Below are 23,108 nucleotides of genomic sequence, written 5' to 3' on the forward strand. Positions count from 1 at the left end.
AGCTTATACTGTATTATTTTAATTTATTTGGAAAGTTCCGTCAATAACAAAGGCTTTAATGGCTTACCGGTCACTATATGGAACGTACTATAGAATTAAATTATTTAAATGCAAATTTTAGTCAAGGACACATAAATTTTTAATACATAGTGCATAACAACTACATTATCAATTTTCGCATAAAACAAACTCTCTTAGCAAAATGTATATATTATTCATATATTACTCTTGGTTAATCACAAAACACGAGGAAAATTGTGTGGTGGGGTATATTAATAAGTTGGTAACAGAAACGCATGTTAATATTTTATTGAATAGTCAGCGCTGGCAATTTCGCGTGTATTTTATGGGCGAACATAAAGGGGAATTGCGTGCGTACATTTGATGGCTGCTCCTACTATATCTTTTAGGGTATTTTTTACATTCATAGATCTATGAATTTATTAAACATTGACATGTAGTAGATTCATGTTTTTACAGGATGTTTGATATTGCATAAATATTTTTTTTTGCTTCCGGGGCAAAATTTCAGTCTAATCAAAATATTTAGTGTTACTGCAGCTGAGATAATCGCACTTAAAGTATAATGAGGTCTAAATTAGCAAGTAACATATTATTATAGTTCCAATTATTTCTGAGAGTTAGTATACAAATATATTATTATGTATTTTTTATTCAATGCAAAAGTGTATAAACCATAAATTATTATTTTATCTATACTAATTTAATCTGCAAAATTAAGATTTAAAGTAATATGAATCCATCCAGTTATAGCCTAAACGAGCAATGCGGACGTAGTATATTTTGATTAAACGTATTTGAGTCATTAAAGTATTAATTAATCACTAGAGTATTAAATCACATTTTGAAATTTTGACAGTTTTTAGTTAAATATACCAAGTGAATCTAAAAGCAATAATCTATATTATAAAGAAAAATAGTTAGCTATCAAGTCACTTTAAACCTTGTGAAAATCGTTGACAAAGTTGATTGTTGGTGTCATAACTCACATTTTTCAATGAATAATAGAGTTCTGTCATCAAGGTCTTTCTAACTAATCAGAAAACTCTATTTCTTATAGTGTACTGTGTGTCTGCAGCCTTATAAGTAAAATAAATAAATTTTTAAAAATAATGTAAATCAATTCACTCACTCGTTCAGGGAGTTCAATACTTTTCTTTTAATTACAAAAACAGTGCTCTTGTGTTTTTTGCGATTATATCTCAAAATTCGATTTTTTGAATATGTGAGTTATGACTCTAAGCAACTCATTTTTGGTGGCACTCAAAGCTTTTGAAGATTAAAAAAAAATAAAATTGCCTTTGAATTTTTTATCTACTAAATTTGAATCATAGCGACGTTTGCTTTCATTCATAAATTATAATAGTTGTACATATATTATGAATTATTGTCCTTCAGTTCGTCATGTATTTATTATGACGTGATATAATATTTAGTCTTCGATCTGGCCTTCAAGTTTATGATGCGCTCATACCGGATATCATGCTAAATAGCATCATTCAAAACTATTTCGTGATGCGAACATGATAAAAATTATTGCTTAGAGGGGCATATTAATTAGTCACATCATTAAAATGAATCAAAGTATGAAACATTGTGTAGCTCAATTTGATGAATCGGAGGAAAATCCTGAGATATCTAGTGTGTGATCTTTTACTTTGAAATATGAAACACAATGACAGTCATCACAATAAAAATATTAAAGATTGATAGTGAATTATTCTAGTATTATATAACTATTATAATTATAGTGTAGAACTCATTTATAGAGCATAGACAAGAACACAACGGAAATGACACAGTTACCATAAAGTGCTTCTGAAATGTAATTGACACAAGGAGCTCGCCGTTCCATTTAAATATCTATTCCAAAAGTAATATTATAAACCTTTGCTCAAAACTTTAATTTATTAATATACTGTCTTTTCATTGTGTCGTGTGATAACAACAAATCTATTGGTGTCATAATATAAGCCATACAAATACCAACTTGTGCTTTCTTTAAAGCTGCCCATAACATGTTACACACACGACGCAACCGTCTGAACTGTGAATGCTATTTTATGCTTCTAGGATTCATCATGAGACAATCCAAGCCATTTAAGATTCCAACTGTTAGTTGTACGTACACTATATTGTGTCATTAGTACGGAGTATTCTTGAGTATTGGTCAAGTATCTGGAGTCCTTATGAGGTTTTCTATTAGCTTGTTTTAGAGCGTGTTCAGAAAACAATTCTTCAATATCTTTATTTTAATGTACCTATATAATTATTACTTTCCTTTTGACAGCTTCTCAAACGAGTATTTTCCGACTAATTTTCTTCAAGACATGCTCGCCTCTCATTCTTTTGAAGCACATAGGTCACTTCTGCTCTTAAAGCATTTTTCCTGCTCTCACGTGGTATAGTTTCAGATCCCGATATTCTAGTTAATTTAATTTTTTATGCACCCGTAAACTACATGCGTAGTCGCAGCCATGACCTTTTATGGGTGAAAGCTGTTTCCTCATATCATGCTCACCAAGCACCGATAGCGAGGGCTTTTCGGCTGACCAATACACTCCCTAGAGATGTAGACGTTTTTAGCAATGCATTATGCATTCTGTTTTTTAAATCCTATTTTATTGTTTAATTTGTTTAATTATTGTTTTTATTATTTTTTTAAATTTCTTTTCTATAAAATAATTTTTTTGTTTTGTTTTTTCTCTAGATGATTTGCTTTTACTTCTTATTCCAAATGTCGTGTTGTGAACGTCGTGAATTAATAATTTGTTATGACGTGCTCAAGGTGTCTTTTGTAAATAAATAAATAAATAACATCGGTGGCAAGATTCCAACGTCGAACCTTCCCCTGATAAAAGAATCAGTCGATTTAGATGTAATGTTTTAAAGTAGTATTAGGTTACAGTGGAAATTAATCTAATGATTTTGCACCTGCAAATTATCTACTTTTTTTGACAAAAAATATATTTAATATCCCCCAATGGCACTTTAAGTTAATACTTTCTCTTGATATTGGCATTTAACCGGAATACGATGTGCACCGCTTGTCTAAACTCTTTGTTGTAGTCCTAATCTAGAATCAACTGAACACCTTGTATGGAATACTATTTTTATTTTGGCAAGGCATAACAACACCAGCTGAAGTTGGCAAGACGCTCTGTATAAATGACGTAATTTAGTTTTTCAGGCGCTCCCGTCTTGCGATGGAATTGCAAGATGTCGGTTTTTTATGTATGTTTATCTAAGTCAATGTCAGATTCCAATCATGTTTTTAGCTTATACATTTTACTTATCTCATACATTTTTCATGCTACATAATAATTTATATACGGCTTGCGAGATGAGGTTTTTAAATAAACAAACCCGGTAGCTTATCTCGGAATCAATCGCAAAATAAATCGTATTTTTAACGGACTGGAACATCTTAAGAAACATTTTCTCTATAATATGCCATAAAATACTAATTATTCTGTATATATTCAGGATACTAAATATTTTTTCTATTAAACATCGTTTGACTTATTGATGATATTTACATATAAATAACTGTACTTAATTCAATGCTTCAATACTCTTTATGTACATATGAATATGTTTATAAAGATGTTTTTTTCACTTACAGTAATATTCATTTGTTATATAAGATTATTAAGCATAATGGGTTATTTTGAGTTAACGAATAATTATTTACAACCTTCATAGACGTACCTTAAAGTATTAATGCCTTAATCTGGAAGCCATAATTCAATCTTATCTTTAAAAGTAAACAGCAGTAGACTGACATAATGTCAATTACTTTACCTAGGTAAATTAATGTATTATACAAGTTAAAATTAACTGTATTCGCTGTTAGTATGTATTTATCATTAGTGAGTGAACATAGTATATGAACATATCGAAAAACGGAACTCTAGTCACAAATAATTACTCAAATAAAAGAGTACAAAACTTAAATCCACTAGAATTTTAATTCAAATTTCATCAAGTACTTTCAGTTGGTAGTAGTAATATTACACAATTTCAATGATTTATGAATAACTAGTATTATTATAAATACCGGTATAGCGCTGTGCAAAGTATTGACCGTCTCAAAAATGTCTTTTCACCATTTCATCTTAATGATCGACAGTTAGATATACCAAGAGATTTAATGCTCTTTTTCACTCCATTAAGGAGTTGTGGTCTTCTAATAAATCATCATCCTTTTAGGTTTCACAACGTTGAGAACTTTAATGGCGATGTATTTTCAATAAATAATATAATTATGTCCACACTGCAAAATATTGAATCATAATAAATTTCATGATATACCCAGTTTATCGCAGACAAATTATAGCTTGTGACTATACTACATGGTGTGGTATACTATTTTTCTTAGATAACCCAACAGTTTCTGACAATCAATGGAGTACAGAGTTTATGTATCTTCTCCGTATAACAGCGTCGCGTCGGCCTCATAAGAATAATGTAAAGTTTATTTTTCTTTTTATGGATATTTATTTTAATATTTTATGGCACAACTTATTTACGACAATTATTACTATGCTTATAAAAATATAGAAATATTAAATTTTTGAATAGTAATATTTTCAAAGTTTGCTCCTTGGTTATACATAGTATTATAACACCACAATGCGACTCAGAGAATCGATATTGTTTACCAGTTTCTTACATCTTACCAAATCATATCAGCACATATCGTAGTTCCGTTGTATACAACCTGTAGTAAAAATTTCGTGGCCTTCCACGATGCCAGATTACTTTTAAAAATACAGATCACGTCGTATAGCCTTTCTTAATGTCCAAGCTAGGTCCAACGTTGCTTCTTCACGTTTGATGTATTGGACCGCTCTCTTATCACTTTGTTTCATTTAAAGCTATATTCCAACGGATATTCACCATATTTTAATCCACAATAATTACCCCAATACTGTTTTTTGATGGTTTTATTACCTGCAATTAACTGCAATTTAGTTAATATTTATATACATAATTAAATTTATAATTTGTTACAGACCGAATTATCTTTACAAATTGTGTAATGTAATAACTTAGCTTTTGCGCCGGTGAGCTATTTCTGAGAATAGCATACAACGTGTCCGTACTAAACAATTCAGGTAAAAGAGAATGCCATCGATGAGCTAAAGGGGATGACGATGTGATATCGTCACTTGCTATTCACCTTAGATCGCAAGTAAATGGAGTTTGATCCGGTCTCTTGCTGAAGACATCGAACTAGTAGAAATGTTACGCTATTTAAATGTATCTATTTGATTTTTTAAACTGTGCGGGGTCTGTGAAATCGTCTTCTGAATAATATATACCATTGTCTCCGACAAATTTTAGTTTATAAGATTCGCCACTTCCCAACCTTTGACATATCGTAAACCTTTTATAAGCTTTTGAGGTGCCATACTGTAAAGTAGCATAGTCAGGATACAAGCGTTAAATGAAAACAAGCGGCATTTTATTTTTACTTAGAATAAAATCCAATACATTTCGTAATCAGTTCAATGTTATCCCAGTCATAATTTCTACCATAATAACTTACCTATATTTTCCGCAACAAAAGTAATATTATCAGCATAATAATAAATAGTACATAATGAAAAGCAGTAATATTTTGACATAAAAAATCAAAATATAATAAAAATATTAACTGGTAATTCCTCCCAGACTTGAAATGAAAAAAAATCACAATGTATTTTCCACCAATTTAAAGTCACACAATAATATTTACAACACGAAAAGGTCCCCAATACAATCCAAGAAGATGAAAGATTCATATCTGGTAGTGAAGGAAAGATAAGAAATAACAAGTTATTGACAAGACTGCAAAGCAAAGTAGGTACATCAATCTGAAAAGTTGACTTGGCGCCGGCATTGACGGGCGAGAGGTATGAATCCATATTTACGACGCCGGAAGAGGGCGTCGGAGAAGGGGTGATGTGGAGGGGCGATAGGCGTCGCTTTGTGGAAAGGGCGTCTGTCCGCTGGAGATTTGCGAGAGAAGGCTTTTCAGCGTTTCCCAATAATAAATTTAATATTGCCATAATCAAATTACTATTTTATAACAAATTTATATACATAATACAGTTTGAACTAAATGCATAGGTAGTTAAAGTGATGCAAATTTTCATTAATTGCACAACTTAATTTCAGCGTGATTTGAGAACATCCTCAGTATTGTTAAATTGATAACTATTGATAAAAATAATATATTATTCTCTGCATTATTTGTAAATTACAAAAAAGACGTATATTTTTTGTTCGTGTCTTTCGTCAACGTTTCATTGGTTTTTAATTAGTTTTTGAAGTCAAGAGTGTTATTAATTAACTAAGTAGGTTAAGAAAATTGCTAACATCCATTTCTCATAAAAACAAAAAACTGTTAAAACGAATTTTCACTCCATATGATCCTATTAGAATCGGACATCGGCCAAAAGAAGAAAAGAATGAAGAAGTCTGCTTTTAGATGTTCTTTACCTTCTTGTTGCCTTCCGACAGCAAAATTTATCCAGCAAGTGTCCGACTCATTTTTACTTTACGTTTTTTTAGCTATCTCAATGACATCGCATACTCGTGTTTCTTTTTTATCCATTCATTCGGTATTTTGTCTATACGCGATATGTCTAATGTACATCTATCAACATATTATATCAAATCAAGGTTTCAATAATTTATGAATCCATAATTTACCAACAATTCATATTATTTTGCTTGCTTATTTTATCACAGAAGAAGAAACTTAGCGTTTTAGACTCAATGAGAGGTACTTTTGTAAAACATTATTCAGACGACCAAAACCACTCCATCTCAGTTTTATTCTTTGAATATATTCATGAATTATACATCCAATCTCAATACACTTGTATTGTCCCAGGTATATTTAATTTTTCATCTGTTATTGCTAAGTACCATAGTGTATCATGTTGATAAGAAGAATAGTTAAAAAACCTTTACTTTTATTAAATTTAACTAAAAGTTTACTTTATAGTTAACTTATTTTAGGAAATTTCAATAATTACTTTGAATTTGATAAAGTCAATGATTACATTTCAATATATATGATGTATGTACAGTATTGCTGATAGTATTTCATCTCACGTTTACGAGTTAACTGAATATTAATGTCATTAGAAATTACTATATTGATATTATGCTGTCATATCCATGCTTCCAATAATTACGTCCGTAATCAATCTGCTTTTCGTTCCTGCATTAACATAATTGTAAGGAATGTTACTCATTGAATAATAATTATAGCAATTAGTGTTTCTTACTTAGATCACTTGTAAATATATTCAATTTGGCTATTTATAAAATGTATAATTTTGAAATATTATAATAAAGATTTTAGTATGTTTAATTTACAGTCAAGCAATATTGTATGTAATTAATAATACTACTTCATTTTATTTATAATAACTACTCAATAATCATAGCAGATAATATCTTTGATAAAGATAAATGTCGAATTTTAGAATATCAAAAGTAGAATGTAAATGAAAAAATGCCTTGTCAAAACCTCACTTAATAATTTAGAAGAGCAAAAATGTTACCAAAGTAAGTAGTATGCATTTTATAAGATCTTTTGTATTTATAATATATTAAGTATAATATATCAAGACATAGTTGAAATTTATTACTAGACGTAGTCTGTTAGATGCCTTAATGTATAAATTTAATGATTCCATCATTAGCAAAGTCTAGATTTAAGGTAAACCCACCTTGGTTTGTCTGTACCGGACTTTCAAAGATGTTTGGTCGTATGGCCCTCAGTAAATATGACAACCTGGAATGTCTAGTATTTGGTCAGGTAGAAACGGTGAGAATGAATAAAAACTCTTACAGTTATTCCATTTATACAATCTATGCATGTGGCTGGATGCCGGCAAGTCCACCCTTTCCAAGCCGTAGAGAAAGCTGTAAGATGAACAAATCATCCAGGTTACGATATTTAGTTATTAGGTCTCAAAAAAGAAGACTTAGAAGTATATTACATATGTTAGTGTAATAACATAATTTCCCAGGCAACTTGCAAGCAATTAACTTAACCGATTCCCGCTCGAGGAAATTGGCCGTTGTCAAGGGATAGTGATCGATGAACGATAAACCCAAGCTATATCGAGTACAGTCGATTCTGGTAAATGACAGTAGGTTATTTTATTACTGTATATATTTTGTGTAGCATTATATTAGATTATTGCCAGATTACAACCGGCTAAAATAATAGTATGGATATGAAACTGCTCTGTGATTTAACATTAATATAAAATTGAAAAGGTGTATGTGAAGAATGATGCAAAATGATCACTGGATATATAACTGATTTAAGTTACTTCACCTCCACCCTGTGTGGAACAGCAACATGTTTACGGTTCCTTGTCGCGAGACAAAGCCGCTTAGTCAACAGTCATGGCAGAGCAAAAAACTATGTACCAAGAAGCTGGAAGAAATTAAGGGAAGGAAGACAGCAGTGGGTGTACTTCGGTAAATGTCAATGAATGTCTAATTAAAATTAAAGTCTTTTGATCACCGACCGTTCCATCAATAGTCCAAAAGGGAAAAAAAATAATTGTAATTGTTCACGAAAAGTAGATGTTAGCCACTTGTTAACCTTAATCTATGCTCTTGATTAAAAAAAAACATTAAAAAACGATATGTGAATCCTGCCAGTCCCAGAATTTGAAATAGAGACCCTCGATTAATCAAGCAAAACTTATAAACGTGTCAGTTATATACATAATGCTTACATAATAATATGTCGATACTATATTATTATCTACACTATGTTGTGCTTTTTCCCGTGATCTAGACTTACATTCCATCATGTATCGGTTTTGTAGCTTTAATGTAAGTACGATGAAGAATTTAGCTTAAAATAAATAATTTATTATATAGTTTTTAAATTACGCAAAAGTGCAAGAAAACTATAACATAATAAAAGTAATGTAAATTGTTATATATTTTTTGAAAAGAATAAAAAGGTCGTGGTATTATGTCCCACTTTTACATTATCTAAATATGATGAATATGATAATGTATACTTTACATTTTACATTTTATATCTCAGTTAATTTAATATGTATAACCAATGCTTTATTTATTATTAAATCAAGAGAGCTTTAAAAAAAATGCTGTTCTAAATTTATCCGATCTTCATCGTTTTAGATTCAGAATGTATTTTTTGTATTGGAAGTGAAAAGCTTAAGTAAATAAAAAAATCCAAGAGCTGTTTCGAGAATCTTCTTTGATTGATGACTCCGGCAGTCGGCGACGGAAATGTAAGCTTCGCTGAGGACGAGACGAAAGCTTGGTAGGAAAGCTCAAAAATAGTTATGACGAACCAATGAGCAAAGCCATTATAAAACTGTATCGAAGTTTAAGAGTAAAGTTAAAAATTTAAATAGTGATTAATTTTATTATTGCGTTAACATAGTAAAAATTTACTTGTTCATTTTCGTACATCACACATTTTTAAAATTTCTTAGTAAAATCTCTCAAACAATCCGTGCGTTCCATCGGCCTTATAGCTGGAGGTATTTAAAAACTTATAAAGTACTTTTCTTGTACGGACCACCGTGTGGACGACATTTTACTTCTGCTGTGATCCCAGATGTTTCTGTTAATGATGAGCATCTCCAAGGTTTTGTTTTACTTTCGGGTTATAATTGTTATAGGTACCTACATCATAATATAAAAAGTAGTTATCAAAACTCTTATCTTTTTCACTTCAATAAGTAGGTATTTGAATAATAATTCATATGTATAATAATTATAATACAAAAGTCGTGAAATGAAACCGTCTAAAAAACTAAATATAAAAAATATGTCTTAGTACAACATCGGTGGTCAAGATTATCAATGGATTGCATACAATTCATTAAAAAACTTATATCGATACTTATAGTGGGGATAAATTATAATCCATTGATATTTAAGATAATAATATTCTAGATTAAAATAAAGTAATTTCTAATACTTTATTTAGGTTTAATTTCCACATAACAAAATAGATAATGACTTTTGATCTCATTATCTTAACCTAAAATTTTAAACAGATTCTACACTTATATGATATTTTTGTGGACAGTTAATAAACATGTTTTTTTCATAAGATTAGAAGGTAAAAAAATCATGTGTGTTCATTCTAAATAACTATTAAAACTTAATATTCAAGTCTAAAAATATTCTCTAAAATATACAGAAGCAATATAAAAAGTAACAATAATCATTTTGGAAATGATAAGTAGTTATTTTTTTGTTGTATCGTATTATCTACTAAATGTTTATTTTATTTGACTAAAATCATATCCTATTCCCATATATTATTATTATACATTTTTAAAAACAGATACCTAATAATATGGTATCATTATATAATAAGTATTTAAGTATGCATCTAAAATATCTGATTAGAAAAATTAAACCAGCTTGTACGTTTATTTTTTTATATTTAAATAGTAAACCCTCACTGGTGTAACGAAAAGCTCAAAATAAAAGCTCCAGATGAGAAAATAGAATGACATGAGTCGGTTAGAGTTGAAAAAGTTCCCGCTCGTAGATGAATAAATACGATGCTTTACATGAACGAAATTTCCATTGTGATAATAATATTCATTCTATATTTTTATTTATACTTTTTCGGTGTTCGGAATTAGGTAAGGTACTCACTAGAAATTACATAATCAATGCTACAGTTTTTTTAAGAACTTATCAGGTGTACGAACCTACTTAAATTTTCGTTATATAAAAAGTGCTTAAACGTGTTTTATGGATAATAAGTGAGAAAACTATTTTTTGTAGTTGATGATACTTTATTTGAATATTCAATTTAATTAAAATTTTCAAAGGCAAAAGTGTTCAAGAATTTTAATATTTTTGAGATTGTATAATATTGCAGAGAAAGTTATTGCTTTTCAATTATTTAGAACATACGAGTTTAGAACGTTTATTTTAACTATTTTTTAACAATAAATTATATTCATTTAATTTTAAATTTCCTAACTAATACTCGTATTAATATAATGCTAAATACAAATGTTTGATTAAAAAAGCGTTTAAAAACAAGACAGTAGTACAATTATTTAAATAATTTGCAAACAATAACACGACATAAACATTGACCCCTTTTAACCAACATTCGGTCTTATGCGAGCGTATGTCGACGCCCTACTTTTGGATGTGAAGTATCAGTAGTTTTTTTGTCTGGGAATGCACATGAGTACATACCCAATAGTACTCGTAGTAAAATGCTGCAAATTCTTTAAAAGCAATAACCATAACAGAAAGCCATTACAGACGAGTGAAAGCATAGTAAATCTAGTCATTTAAAATTAACGTGAGTAGCATGGCTATATTGTCATTGCTCGCCATCTACTAGCATATACTTTTTAATTAACCATTCATCTATTTTTTTAGGTTATAACACGAAATGATGAACATCAATTTTTTATCAATGTGTATGCAGGAAGTGTTCTAGAGACTTTCTCAATAATTTAGGTATTTATAGATTGCAGTAGATTATGATTGATTCTGAGTTCAGATTATTATCCGGATCAAAAACTTTTATACTCGCCTTCTGCCACATACTGCAGATGACTTATTTTTCCAAATGTTAATGCATTACTTGTCTTAAGAATACAATAATATTTACCTTTATTACAATATCGAGAGTTTTAGGTTATGATTCTAAAAAGGTCTATAAAAGTCACCAATTATTAATACTATGCAATTATTATCAAAACCATCACTAACATAGCAATAATGGAAGAATGGAAATGATAAAATTACGAGTTTTCCTGTAAAGTATTAAAATATTTTTATTAATATACCTGCCTAAAATTTTAAAATTATTCTAGATATAAATTTTAATTTAATAATTCAACGGTTGCTGTACCATTTCCTAGTATTTATAACATGCTTTTATAATCAACGAATAATTCAAAGTAAATACAAATTCTTTATTGAACATAGACAATTCGGAAAGACCTCAGAAATATACATAATAATTATGTCTGCTACAACATTCAAACAGTCGTCAATATAAATTTGATAAATATTTCAGTCTCATTATAATTAGTAAATTTGACTGTAATTATATAGGTTACTGGTTACTAAACGAGTAAAACATACTCACTGGCCGGAATCCGATGGATGCGGGTTCAAGCCCGCCAAGCACCATATGTTTTCAGGAATATTTTCAAAGGTGTTTCCGAATTTTATATATATTTACATGTGCTGCTTATTTTTTTGTGTTTGCTTAGATAATTCGTACTCAAAACAGTTGTGTGACTATTATATTTTCTAAACAATAATTTAATTTAGTGCCTAATTTCTGGTTGAATACGTAATTGTTTGACAACTGTCATTTGTGTTTTAATTTCTCTGCCGAGGACTGCTTATTACACAATATTTCTTACTTCGTATGTCCAAGAAAATAATTAGTATTACTATGCATTAGGGCCTTATTGGGACAATATTGTTATCATTACCAAGTATGATGTCATCAGTTCTTGTAATATAGGAAGTATTTAGTCATTGCCTAAATGAATGCCTTAATTGCTTTTCATATTATTTTTTATCAAGATTTCATCAGAATATAAAGTAAGTACACGGTACATGATAATTAATCATTGTATTATGTCAAATATATCGTATACGATCAGATATAAAAAAAGTCTTTCACTAATGCTGTCAGACATTTTAGATCAATTTTATTCACTTCAAAAACTATCCATAATTTTATAACGTTGTATATCTATGTAGTAAGTTTTTACTTGCAATATTCCCATTAGGTTATTACACCCGTAGCTTTTTTGCTCGTTTTTTTTCTATTTAATAAATGGATAAAAGTTCACAATGCCCTAAGCGCTTGAAACATTGTGGAATAATGATAACGCTAGAAATTTCACAAGTCAGAAAGTAAGAAAAATGGTGTTATGTTTTGTTCGGTGAAGTCTGGAATATCTTCTATTCATCATTGTTATTCATTTTACACGGGGTGCAGTATAAGAAAATTGATTTATAATAAACTTGTAACAATGAATTTGAAAAAAAAAACGCGACTTCAAAACAATAAAATTGATTGGTGTATGAAATGAACTCCCTGTAATGTAACAAAATATAGTTATATCTGTAGACCGATTTTACGAGCAATATTTGTGGTTTTGCATTGAATTAAATAGATATTAAAATCATATACTTATACTCAGCAGACGTAATTAAAATCTGACTCAAGCTTTATGGATGGCTGCTCTGCCAACTCGACCACCATCATGGGTACAAACTATTTACTTATTAAATGATAAATCATGATTAAAATAATGTTTATTTTCATTTTTTGTTCGATCCACGTTTGATATGTTGTCGTAGACTAAGGGGTGTAACCCGCTGGTTTTTTTTTATCCGGGTACACCGAGATTAATTTTCGGTAAGGTTACCATATATTTTTGTGATTTTGTCAATATTTGATTGTATATACATTCACTGACAGACACATAATATATTTATTATAATAATAAATACTCTCACTCTGAGCATAAAAGCACAACAAAATAGAGGTTATATTAATATTTTTTTAAGAAAAATGGTTGTTAGCCACTATTGCTCTACCTAATAATCCATTTTTTGGAACCAAACACATATTATTATTATGTGAATTTTCCAAACCCGGAATTCAAACCCGAGACCCATAACAATATTAATCAACACGATACCGATTAGCTATTCTAGGTGCTATTATTATATAGATACCGTAATATTAACTACCTACTAATAATAATTACCTTTTCCATAAACAATATCTTCTCCTCTATATTGATTTTCAGGTACCATAAGCATCAGCATAAAAACATATAGCAATTTACAAAGTATTACTAAAATATTACCTATTTATTCGTAAGTATACGTCATGTAGTTTATTATAAAGGTAATATATTACAGGCATTATTATACGGGAAACTATAAATCACTCTTATTGTTATATTAACATAATACATAAATGGCGTAGCATGGTGTTGTTTAAAACGTAGCACTGTCTTTAATAATACATCTTAGAACGAATTACGAATAAAATTTAAAAAAATCTATGAATTATATGTCTGTCTTTTATTAATAATTATGTTTGTCTTCAAGAAAAATACAAATATTTACTAAACATCTATGAAAAACGAGTTTAAAAAATCCAGTTAATATTTTCCAAAACAACTCATTATTTTTATCAGAGGGTGCCGGGTTCTATCTCCAGTGCGGTTAAAATACATTATTTACTTATATACTGCGCATACACATTTGAAATAATATATTTAAAATACCACAGTTAAACAGAGCATACCGAAAAACATTAATAAAATATTACAGTCGGATAAAATAATAAAATTAATAAAATAGGCCTAAAATAAGGATTCAAATTAAAATAAAATATACCTAACATTTTTTGTTATATATTACAGATATAGATATAATACTGCCCTTCTAAGGAAGAAGATAGTAACTCGCAAAATTTGTAAAATTGAGTAATGAATGCCATCCGTTAGGTAATTTTGAAAGCTATATATTCTGTTCATTTTAAAATCAGTATTATCACTAAAATACCGTCAAAATCCATTTTATATATTATATAATACATTTTTTTAGCAATAAACCAGTAATTGCACCTATTCATTGCAGTTACTGCTTGTTTAATATTATTTTGTTTATTATTATTTTGACACCCTACCAATAAAAATTACCACCAATTTTTATTAATTCACAGTACTAAAGTTTGAAAAAAAACACACTATATCATTTATCTCGAAAGTGTGTGAGAGTCAGTTACTGCCTTCTTCCTTAGAAGGGCAGAATAGTTATAAGAGCCTGTCAAAAAAGATTCAATCCTTAGTATTAAAGAACGGATATAAAAGTTTTATATGTTTTACATTTGATACTTTACTTAGTACCTACGTTGTATGATTTTTACTTTCTTATGTTGTTTTAAATTAGGTAATAATATATAAACGAGAATTAATAATAATTGTATTCGCTGTCAGTTTTTTTTTTGTCATTGATGAGTGTCATGTCACCTGGTCACCTGGTAATACAGAAAGACAAAACCCAGGTCACAAACAATGACTCAAATATATCAGTATACAACTTAAATCAATTAGAAAAGGAAAGATAACTTCTAAAAAATCAACGTTAAATTGGCCACAATTTTTTGTCTGTCTAGTAGGGACACGAAACTGGATCATAATCTATTAGTTCGGGACAGTCTTGATTGTTTCACTTGTACAACTTACTCCACTACTAACATCAGGCCTCATGAAAAATTATATACATATATATATATATCTTACCTATGCAAAACTAACGTATCTTGTACCACCGTCAAAAAATTACCTTTGCGTCATTATAAAATAAGTTTAACTAGATCGAACAATATCTAATTATCAACCCTAAGTATAAATTTTATCTTAATAATTTTCACCTACACTAATTCTTTAATGATTTATAATTAGATATTCTTATTAACCTACATAGCCTAGCTTACATGATGTAATTATGGATTAAAGTTGCAGGAAAAACTTACTACGTTATATAAAATTCCACAAATTTAATCTTTTTACTCCACCCTATATCTCTTGTCATATTTTCCCACAGGATATCCACTCAACGCTAAGTAATTTTGAGACGTACTTGTCCCTTGGGAATTTACTTGATTCATTAATATTATCAACACTTTGAAAATATTGAATGAGGAAGTGCCATGTCTTGAAATTGATCGATATTTTGATTGAAGTTTATTGGTTTTTACGTCCTATAGTTATGGAGAAGTAAATTTGTTTTACAACATAATTCAGAAAATATTTCATAAGTGCTATTTTAAAAAGACAGTTTTTTCAAAAATGTGTAGTGTTTTTTTGTATAATTTTTCACATAATAATAATTTCTTATTTTTATTTTGGTTGTAATTACCTAGAGTTGGTAAATACTATTTTGCCTTTTTATCTTTGATGTTGGTGCTATGAATACTTAGGAATTGAATGTTTATTCATAAAATATCAAATCCAATCCCATTTGTTAGATAATATATACTATTAATATAAACCAAAAGTAGATTGCAAAATCATTCCGCCACAATTTTTCATATTTTACGGCAAACATTAAATAAGATTTTTCAATAATTTTAATTATGTTTATTATTATTTAAATATATGTAAATTAAATACAAGGAAGTTCATCAAATGAGCTAAGCAGACTTTATAAACAATGCCCACCTATACTCATCCTCACGTAGGTGGAATATGTCAATATCCGAAGTGATTTGGTTGAATAGAGTTATCACCCTCACAATTGGCTTTACCAGTGGCAGGTTGATTCTGCACCTTGGGAGAATAAACAACTGATGCTCTCTATTTCTAAGATAGTTGACAGGGGGACACATGTCAACACTACCCTGAAAGGTAGAGTTATCATTTATACCTCTTATGAGATATACGTAGATAAATAAAGATCTCTGAGATGAGATAATCTTTACATTTATTCAATTTCTTGAAGTGCTGTATTTAAGAAAAAAAAACTGATGGCATGTATAGGGCTTCTTTGAAACTGTTAAATGGTTAAGATATCTATTTATTTAAAAAAAAAATGTTAGACAACTCCCAAGTAACCTATATTATTATAATAACATAGTGTAAGTATTTAAAACTACACAGTCGTAAGCCATTTAAAATATTCGATTTGCATTAAAATATACAATAGTTTAACAGTCATTTCACTCATTAAATAAATAACCTCACCTCCATATATAATTAGGATAACATGACTCTGCTTAAATCTTTTGTATAAAAAAATCATTTCTTAGTAATTCAAAATTATTATTAACTATTAAATAAAGGGTTATAATTTGTATAATTTAACAATAGGTACTAATAGAAATATACTGTCACGTAAATATGTTTTTTAATTATTAAGAATAATATAAGTCGATATTTTGGAATTGATATATTTTGTATTATTGGTAAACAGTAGGTATACTGTAAAACTTTAAACACTACTTGTTTTTATAGAAAAATATAAGTTAAAGCTTTTCATTATAAAAAAGAAAAGTAGTTTATATATTCTATGGAAAATATAAAAGATTATGTACCTTCGGGGAAAAAATGAAAATAGTAAATGATTTTATTTTTCTTTTGCTGTGATATTTCACACATACCTTACTTACGTACCTTTCATATCCAGATATTAAAACAAATAGTATACCCAGTCCATTTTTTTAATGAAATGCCTATGTTTATATTAAAAAACTTATACAAAGAATACGGCCGTCAAATAATATCCCATTCTGTATACTTTTCTACTTATTTTCAATTTTCCTTTCCGCATTTAAACATGAAAGGTTCAATTTGTCTTCAGGCATTTTAATATTGCGAAATCAATTTATAAACTTTGAATGAAGTGATTTTTGCCTTTCGTTTATTTCGGCCGAATGAGAGATTTGAATTCTTGAATAATTAGAAATAATTTCAATTTTCGTAAACCTTCTAGCTATTGAAAAAGTTTTAACCAGTTTTCTTGTTATTTGGTTATATTTATTACAAGTACCTACGCTAAGTGATATTAATACACCCTGGTTAATTTAAATAAGTAATTTGTATATTACTAAAATATGTATAATGTAAACTTATGTTTGATACTTAGGTATATAAAAATAAATAATATACGAGAATAGTACTTCCAAGTAATTGAAAAAAAATCCTCAAAAAATACAGCAGAAAAACTAGATAATTGTGTTCAGTGCAAGGTTATCATATTAGATTATAATAATATATAAGAAGTTAGTTTTAATTTAGCCCCTTAAATTAAATTTTTTAAATGGAAAGTAGAGTAAGGTTCAAAATTATTATATAAACTACGTAGACACACTTGGAAACCACATTTTGAAAATTTGTATAGTTAGTTGTAGTTTCTGGGTTGATAGGGTTACGACATAGCTTCTTCAGATTATTTTTATCATTATTAGAATGCTATAAAGATTAACATGTGGATATGAAAGTTGGTCAAGATATTATAGGGTGTAAGATCCCCTCCCCTTTACCTATCTCTAAGGATAAAGGCAATGTGATGCTCTACAGTAGCGTTCCAAACGGTGTACGCGGTAAAATTAATGTGTATATTTAGTGTTTCTTGTTGTATATTTTAATATATCCATTTGAATTAAGGAGTTGTCGAGTGTCGATACACAATTAAAAATTTTATCTTACAACCATATAATTTTAAGTACCAACATTATTGAATGAAAATAGAACCGCAGGCAATTTTTTTTACTATTTAAGCAAATTTGTGGAGTGTGTTTATCTCACTTTTCTGGTCGACTGGCCTCGCCGGGGCCCCCCTTAGCCCGGGCCTCTAGGCAAGAGCCCCCACCTTGTAAGGTCCATGATGTTGACAGTAAAATAATTAGTCTAAATAGAGTTGGACACCAATTATTATTCTGCTATATAAAAATATTTTTATTTAATGTTTATAATTTTATATTTGTATACAATAATTAATGAAAAAAACTGGTTTTGCTTTTAATAACGTGTATCAAAAAGAAAATTAAGGGTGGCCAACATACTTGTTACTTTTAGGTTGATCTTTATTGTTGTGGTTTAACAGGCATTGAGAAATTAAGGAGTAATTTCCAGTTGAGTGAAGGTGTTCATTGAGTACTACTTTTCTTATTAATAATAATCCATTGAGTCCGAATATTGCGTATTTGTTCATTTTCCAATTGTCGTTTGACCACAATTACCAAGTCATACCTGAAATTTAGTTATATTACCCTAAATATTATACTCCTTTTGTTTAAAAAATAATTTCAATAAATTTTCGGCATTTAATTAATGCAGGAATAGTTATTTGTTTTTTTTTGTAGCATAATTGATATTATGCGATCTGTATATTATTATTTTTTTTTAATTATTTCATTTTTTAATATCGATATAATATATTCTGATTTTTTATGACTTCACTAAATGCTTTATTACCATATAAGTAAGAGAGAAATAATGTAAGGAAAAAGTTGTACTAAAGTTTTGATGATATTTTTTTAAATTTTAGTTTTGTAACGTGCCATTCAATGTGACTTTGAGAAAATTATTCTCACATTTATTAAGCTAACCATTTCTATAAATGTGCCAGCCGAAAATAATGGCTTTTAAAAGATTATACTGGAATCAATTTCCAGGGCGAAAATAAAACATTTTATAATCCGAAAAAAAGTCGTATAAAAGAGTCAATGAATGGGCCAAACATATTATAAGACGTGGAGGACCAATTTGTTAGGCACACCTGCGCCAGGATTTGTCGATAGGCCAGTACAATTCGCTCGCCCTGAGTAATTTGTAATTTATCGCTAAAAGTTACCATAGTGCCTTTCAGTGTTATACAATGGTAGGGTACAGGCAATTACGGATAGGGCATTAATCTCATGGACTTGAGTCCGAATTGAAGTTTTACATTGACAAATTGAACGATTATTTGTGTGCTTTTTTTCGGACAGATGTAAAACCCTGCCCAAATACCAACCGAAATGTGAAAACAGTGTATAAAAAAATCACATATTAAAAATAAAACAGACAGTTGTTTTTATTATATTAGTAGCCGATTACTATACAACGCACATAATCTTCTCATTTTTTTTAATCATCATCATTTCCGGCACTAAGCACTTGACGGATTTTGGCATCTTCTAAAAAAATAATACATTCGAGACAATCTAGCGATAAAGCTTTTGAGGTGCTTTGGCCTGGCATTCCTAAATTCCCAAATCTGCCATCTCAGTTTCGGATATTTAAGTCTCTTCTTGCCGTCAAAGAATGTAGACATAGTCCACCTTGCAAGTAACTCCTTTGATATTATATAAACACAAATATACGTGTTGTTTTCAGATAATTGCATATAATTCAATATCTAAATTTATAAATCAGTCCAAATATGTCGTAGTTTTTCAATTGATCAAATATTCATTGATTACTGTACATTTTACCCTGTTTTACAATATGTATTAATACATAGTTAATTAAAGTAGAACTACATATTCAATTACTATTTTTCTTCATGAACAAATAATAATTATGGTTATGCTCAGAGTGGAGATATAAACTTTTTTTTTTAAATAGCTACGAGAAATCATTAAAACGTTTCTTTTAACCTATTTGGCCCTTAAGTACTAAATTTTGTACAAAATGGTAATAAATCATACCTAAATGAAGATATATAATTGATTATGACGATGTGTATGTAATATTAAATTTGATGGCAATTGTATCATTGTTATTAAAAAACTGCAATACAACGTGAAATCATATGGATATGTTTCACAATTTCTTATATATAAGAATATTAGTTTTAAGGTTGGTAACCTCCATTATTACTTTTTTGATATCTTTCTTGATGTTGATTCTGTAATTAGAAATCGTATGTATACTCAAAAAATGCCAAATTTAACTGCGCGTGCCAACTAAAAACCGGAAGTTCATTGCAAATTCGTTTATAATCATCAGCCGCCATTTTTATGATTATTCACGACTAACTTGGAAAATATTTTTTATTAATTTTAATGACGTTATGATAATTTTAGTTCAATATTTGCTTTTTAATATGTTTTCTAACATACTGTAAATGTGCTTGACGATTTTTTGCGATTATTTCAAAATGATGGTGGTTCCGACTTTGAAACTAACAGCCTCATATTACTTCGTGTGGGCATTTTTAAAAAAAAATTCTTCACTTGCTATCAAAATTGATTTTTTAAATTTTATTTTACAGAGGTGCCAGATCACGAGCCAACCGTGACAGTGGATAGGTTGAGATATTCAGCTGGTGACCACATCAGAGCTAATTGCTCTTCATCTTTAAGTTTCCCTGCAGCTAACATCACGTGGTTTGTGAACGAGCAAAAGGTAATTCGAATTACTGTATTAGTAAAATAAAACACATTTTATGTAAATCGAGATTACGAAGCCAGAAAGACGACAGTATCATTTTGCAACTTTACAGGAGAGAATTTTGAAAAAAGAATTTTGTTAGGTTCGTTATGTATTATTTCACTATTAACTCTCTCAACAAAACCAAAATCGTCTTTGGAATATTTTTTGTTGATCCACTGTAAAAACGTTGAAAATGGGGTGTTCTTTATAATATATATTATGTAATTTAACACCATAAATGCAATTTCACCAATTCAATTAGTTCTTTTGGGTTAGCAACCTCAATATCATTATATACAATTAATGTATTGTTATAATTTTTGCTCCACCTTTTCAGTTTCTGGTCGTTATCGAACCTCTATCCTTTCGGTTGTTTTAAGAGCTTCAAGGGTAGTGTAAGGCTCTCAAAATATTCAGAATGACTCTGGCTTTGAAAGGTTGAGAACGTCAAAAAAAGGTTGAAAATCGCAGGAGAGGTAGACGTCAGGATCCTAAAATATTTGGAACGTCCTGGGTGCACTTTGGCTCCAAAAAGTTGAGGAGTTGAAAAAAATGTCTAATTCAGAGATAGATGTGAAACTACTCCAGCACGAGTTTATAAGATACTATGTTAATTCTTGTAAATAATCCAGATGCTGGTCCCCAATAAAATAAAATCTCTTACTGAGCTCGGTCGTAGATTCACTTACTGGCTTTTTACAAAATTTATTAGTATATTGAAAAAAAAGTATGTATATGTAATAGTATACTAATGTATGGACTTATATTGCAGGTTCCCGGTTTCATGGTATCTTCCATAGTTACCGCACCTGATGGTATGGAGTCATCAAGTTCTACCCTGGAGCTTGAAACGGATCTTCTGGGAAGCTCGACTTCCGTTTCTAAGCTACGTCTGCGCTGTGAAGCCTCTCTTTTTGACGTGTATAAAGCTAGCAGCCATACAGTAGAGATCAAGGAAGATAGACCACAATTGGCTTCAGTTTTGGGTCACAACAGTGTTGCAGGTAAAAATTATAGATTATTTCATTATTTTTTTTAATTAATAAGTTACACTCAAATCTAATACTTACTAATAATACAATACTACATATTGTTGGATACGATATTTATACATAATTATGAGCTCAAATTGATAAATCACTTTAATATGCTCTTAAACTATAAATGTAGTGCTTTTCAAACTATTATACAAGAAATATTTTTGTGTGAGGTTTTACAAAAAATAAATATAATATATGAGAAAAGAACAACTATGTATTGATAAAAAAATATAATTTATATAAAAAAAAACATTTTCTGTAACTTTTTTTTAAATGGTTGAATATGGAGGTTACCGGCTTTGAAACTAACAGCCCCAACCAATCAATCGGTATTGGAGTTACACTAAAAATATGGAAATCGTTACTAAAAATAACGTTTTTCTGTAAAAGAATACAGCAAAGAGATAATACAATTTTATAATGTTTTATAAAAAATATATATTTTATGTTCTTTACAGAAGCTTTAACCGTCTCTATTCCTGAATTTATTAAAAGACCATATTTTATTCATTATTCTTGCTAGTGAGTAGTTGTCTACTAACTACTGTAAATTATATTTTTTTAAGTATCTCATAAACTTTACTATACCTACATGTTATTTTTATAGTTAGAAATGTAGGTACTGATTTTATTATGGTTTAAGTATAATATTTATTTTAAATTACCATACTAATACACGAGGGTACTGATTAGTTTAAATCTAATTGATTCATTCACTGCGGACCTTTAAATTAATATTTCATTACCACATTTAAATAACATGCTTATTATATCTAATGGCCACCTGATGGACAACGAACCAGTTGCGTTGGACGAAGCGAATGGGTTAATAAAGATATAAGACATTTTAAATGACTTCGCAACATTTTACGAAAATGAAATCTATACCGTTTTTTGGTTCTAGAACCCTCCTACATGATGAATTTTATTCACGTAATAACTCAAGATTTTAACGCAATTTGAAGATAAAAGTGATAATAACATGAATCTACAATAGTAGTAGTGCTCTTAGCTGTCTAATACCCAATTACGCATATTTAATATAAAAGTATATAATTTCCAAGTGATTTGAGTATTGTCCTATTCT

The 23,108-nt window shown here is 29.1% G+C and overlaps 1 protein-coding gene across 1 annotated transcript in view; it reads left to right on the plus strand.

Annotated features, from left to right (window-relative positions):
* The window catches only part of LOC147075022 (uncharacterized), a 169,792-nt gene extending 147,248 nt beyond the window's left edge, over positions 1-22,544 (plus strand). Inside the window, exons 4-6 of the mRNA XM_085943289.1 lie at positions 20,821-20,954; positions 21,754-21,985; positions 22,480-22,544. Coding sequence (XP_085799415.1) covers positions 20,821-20,954; positions 21,754-21,985; positions 22,480-22,544 — 431 coding nt within the window. The remainder of the gene's footprint in view (positions 1-20,820; positions 20,955-21,753; positions 21,986-22,479) is intronic.
* The last annotated feature ends 564 nt before the right edge of the window (positions 22,545-23,108 follow it).

This window comes from Rhyacophila brunnea, unplaced genomic scaffold (assembly GCF_057557595.1).
Source record: "Rhyacophila brunnea isolate RB1 unplaced genomic scaffold, BYU_Rbru_1.0 scaffold_15, whole genome shotgun sequence".
NCBI lineage: Eukaryota > Metazoa > Arthropoda > Insecta > Trichoptera > Rhyacophilidae > Rhyacophila > Rhyacophila brunnea.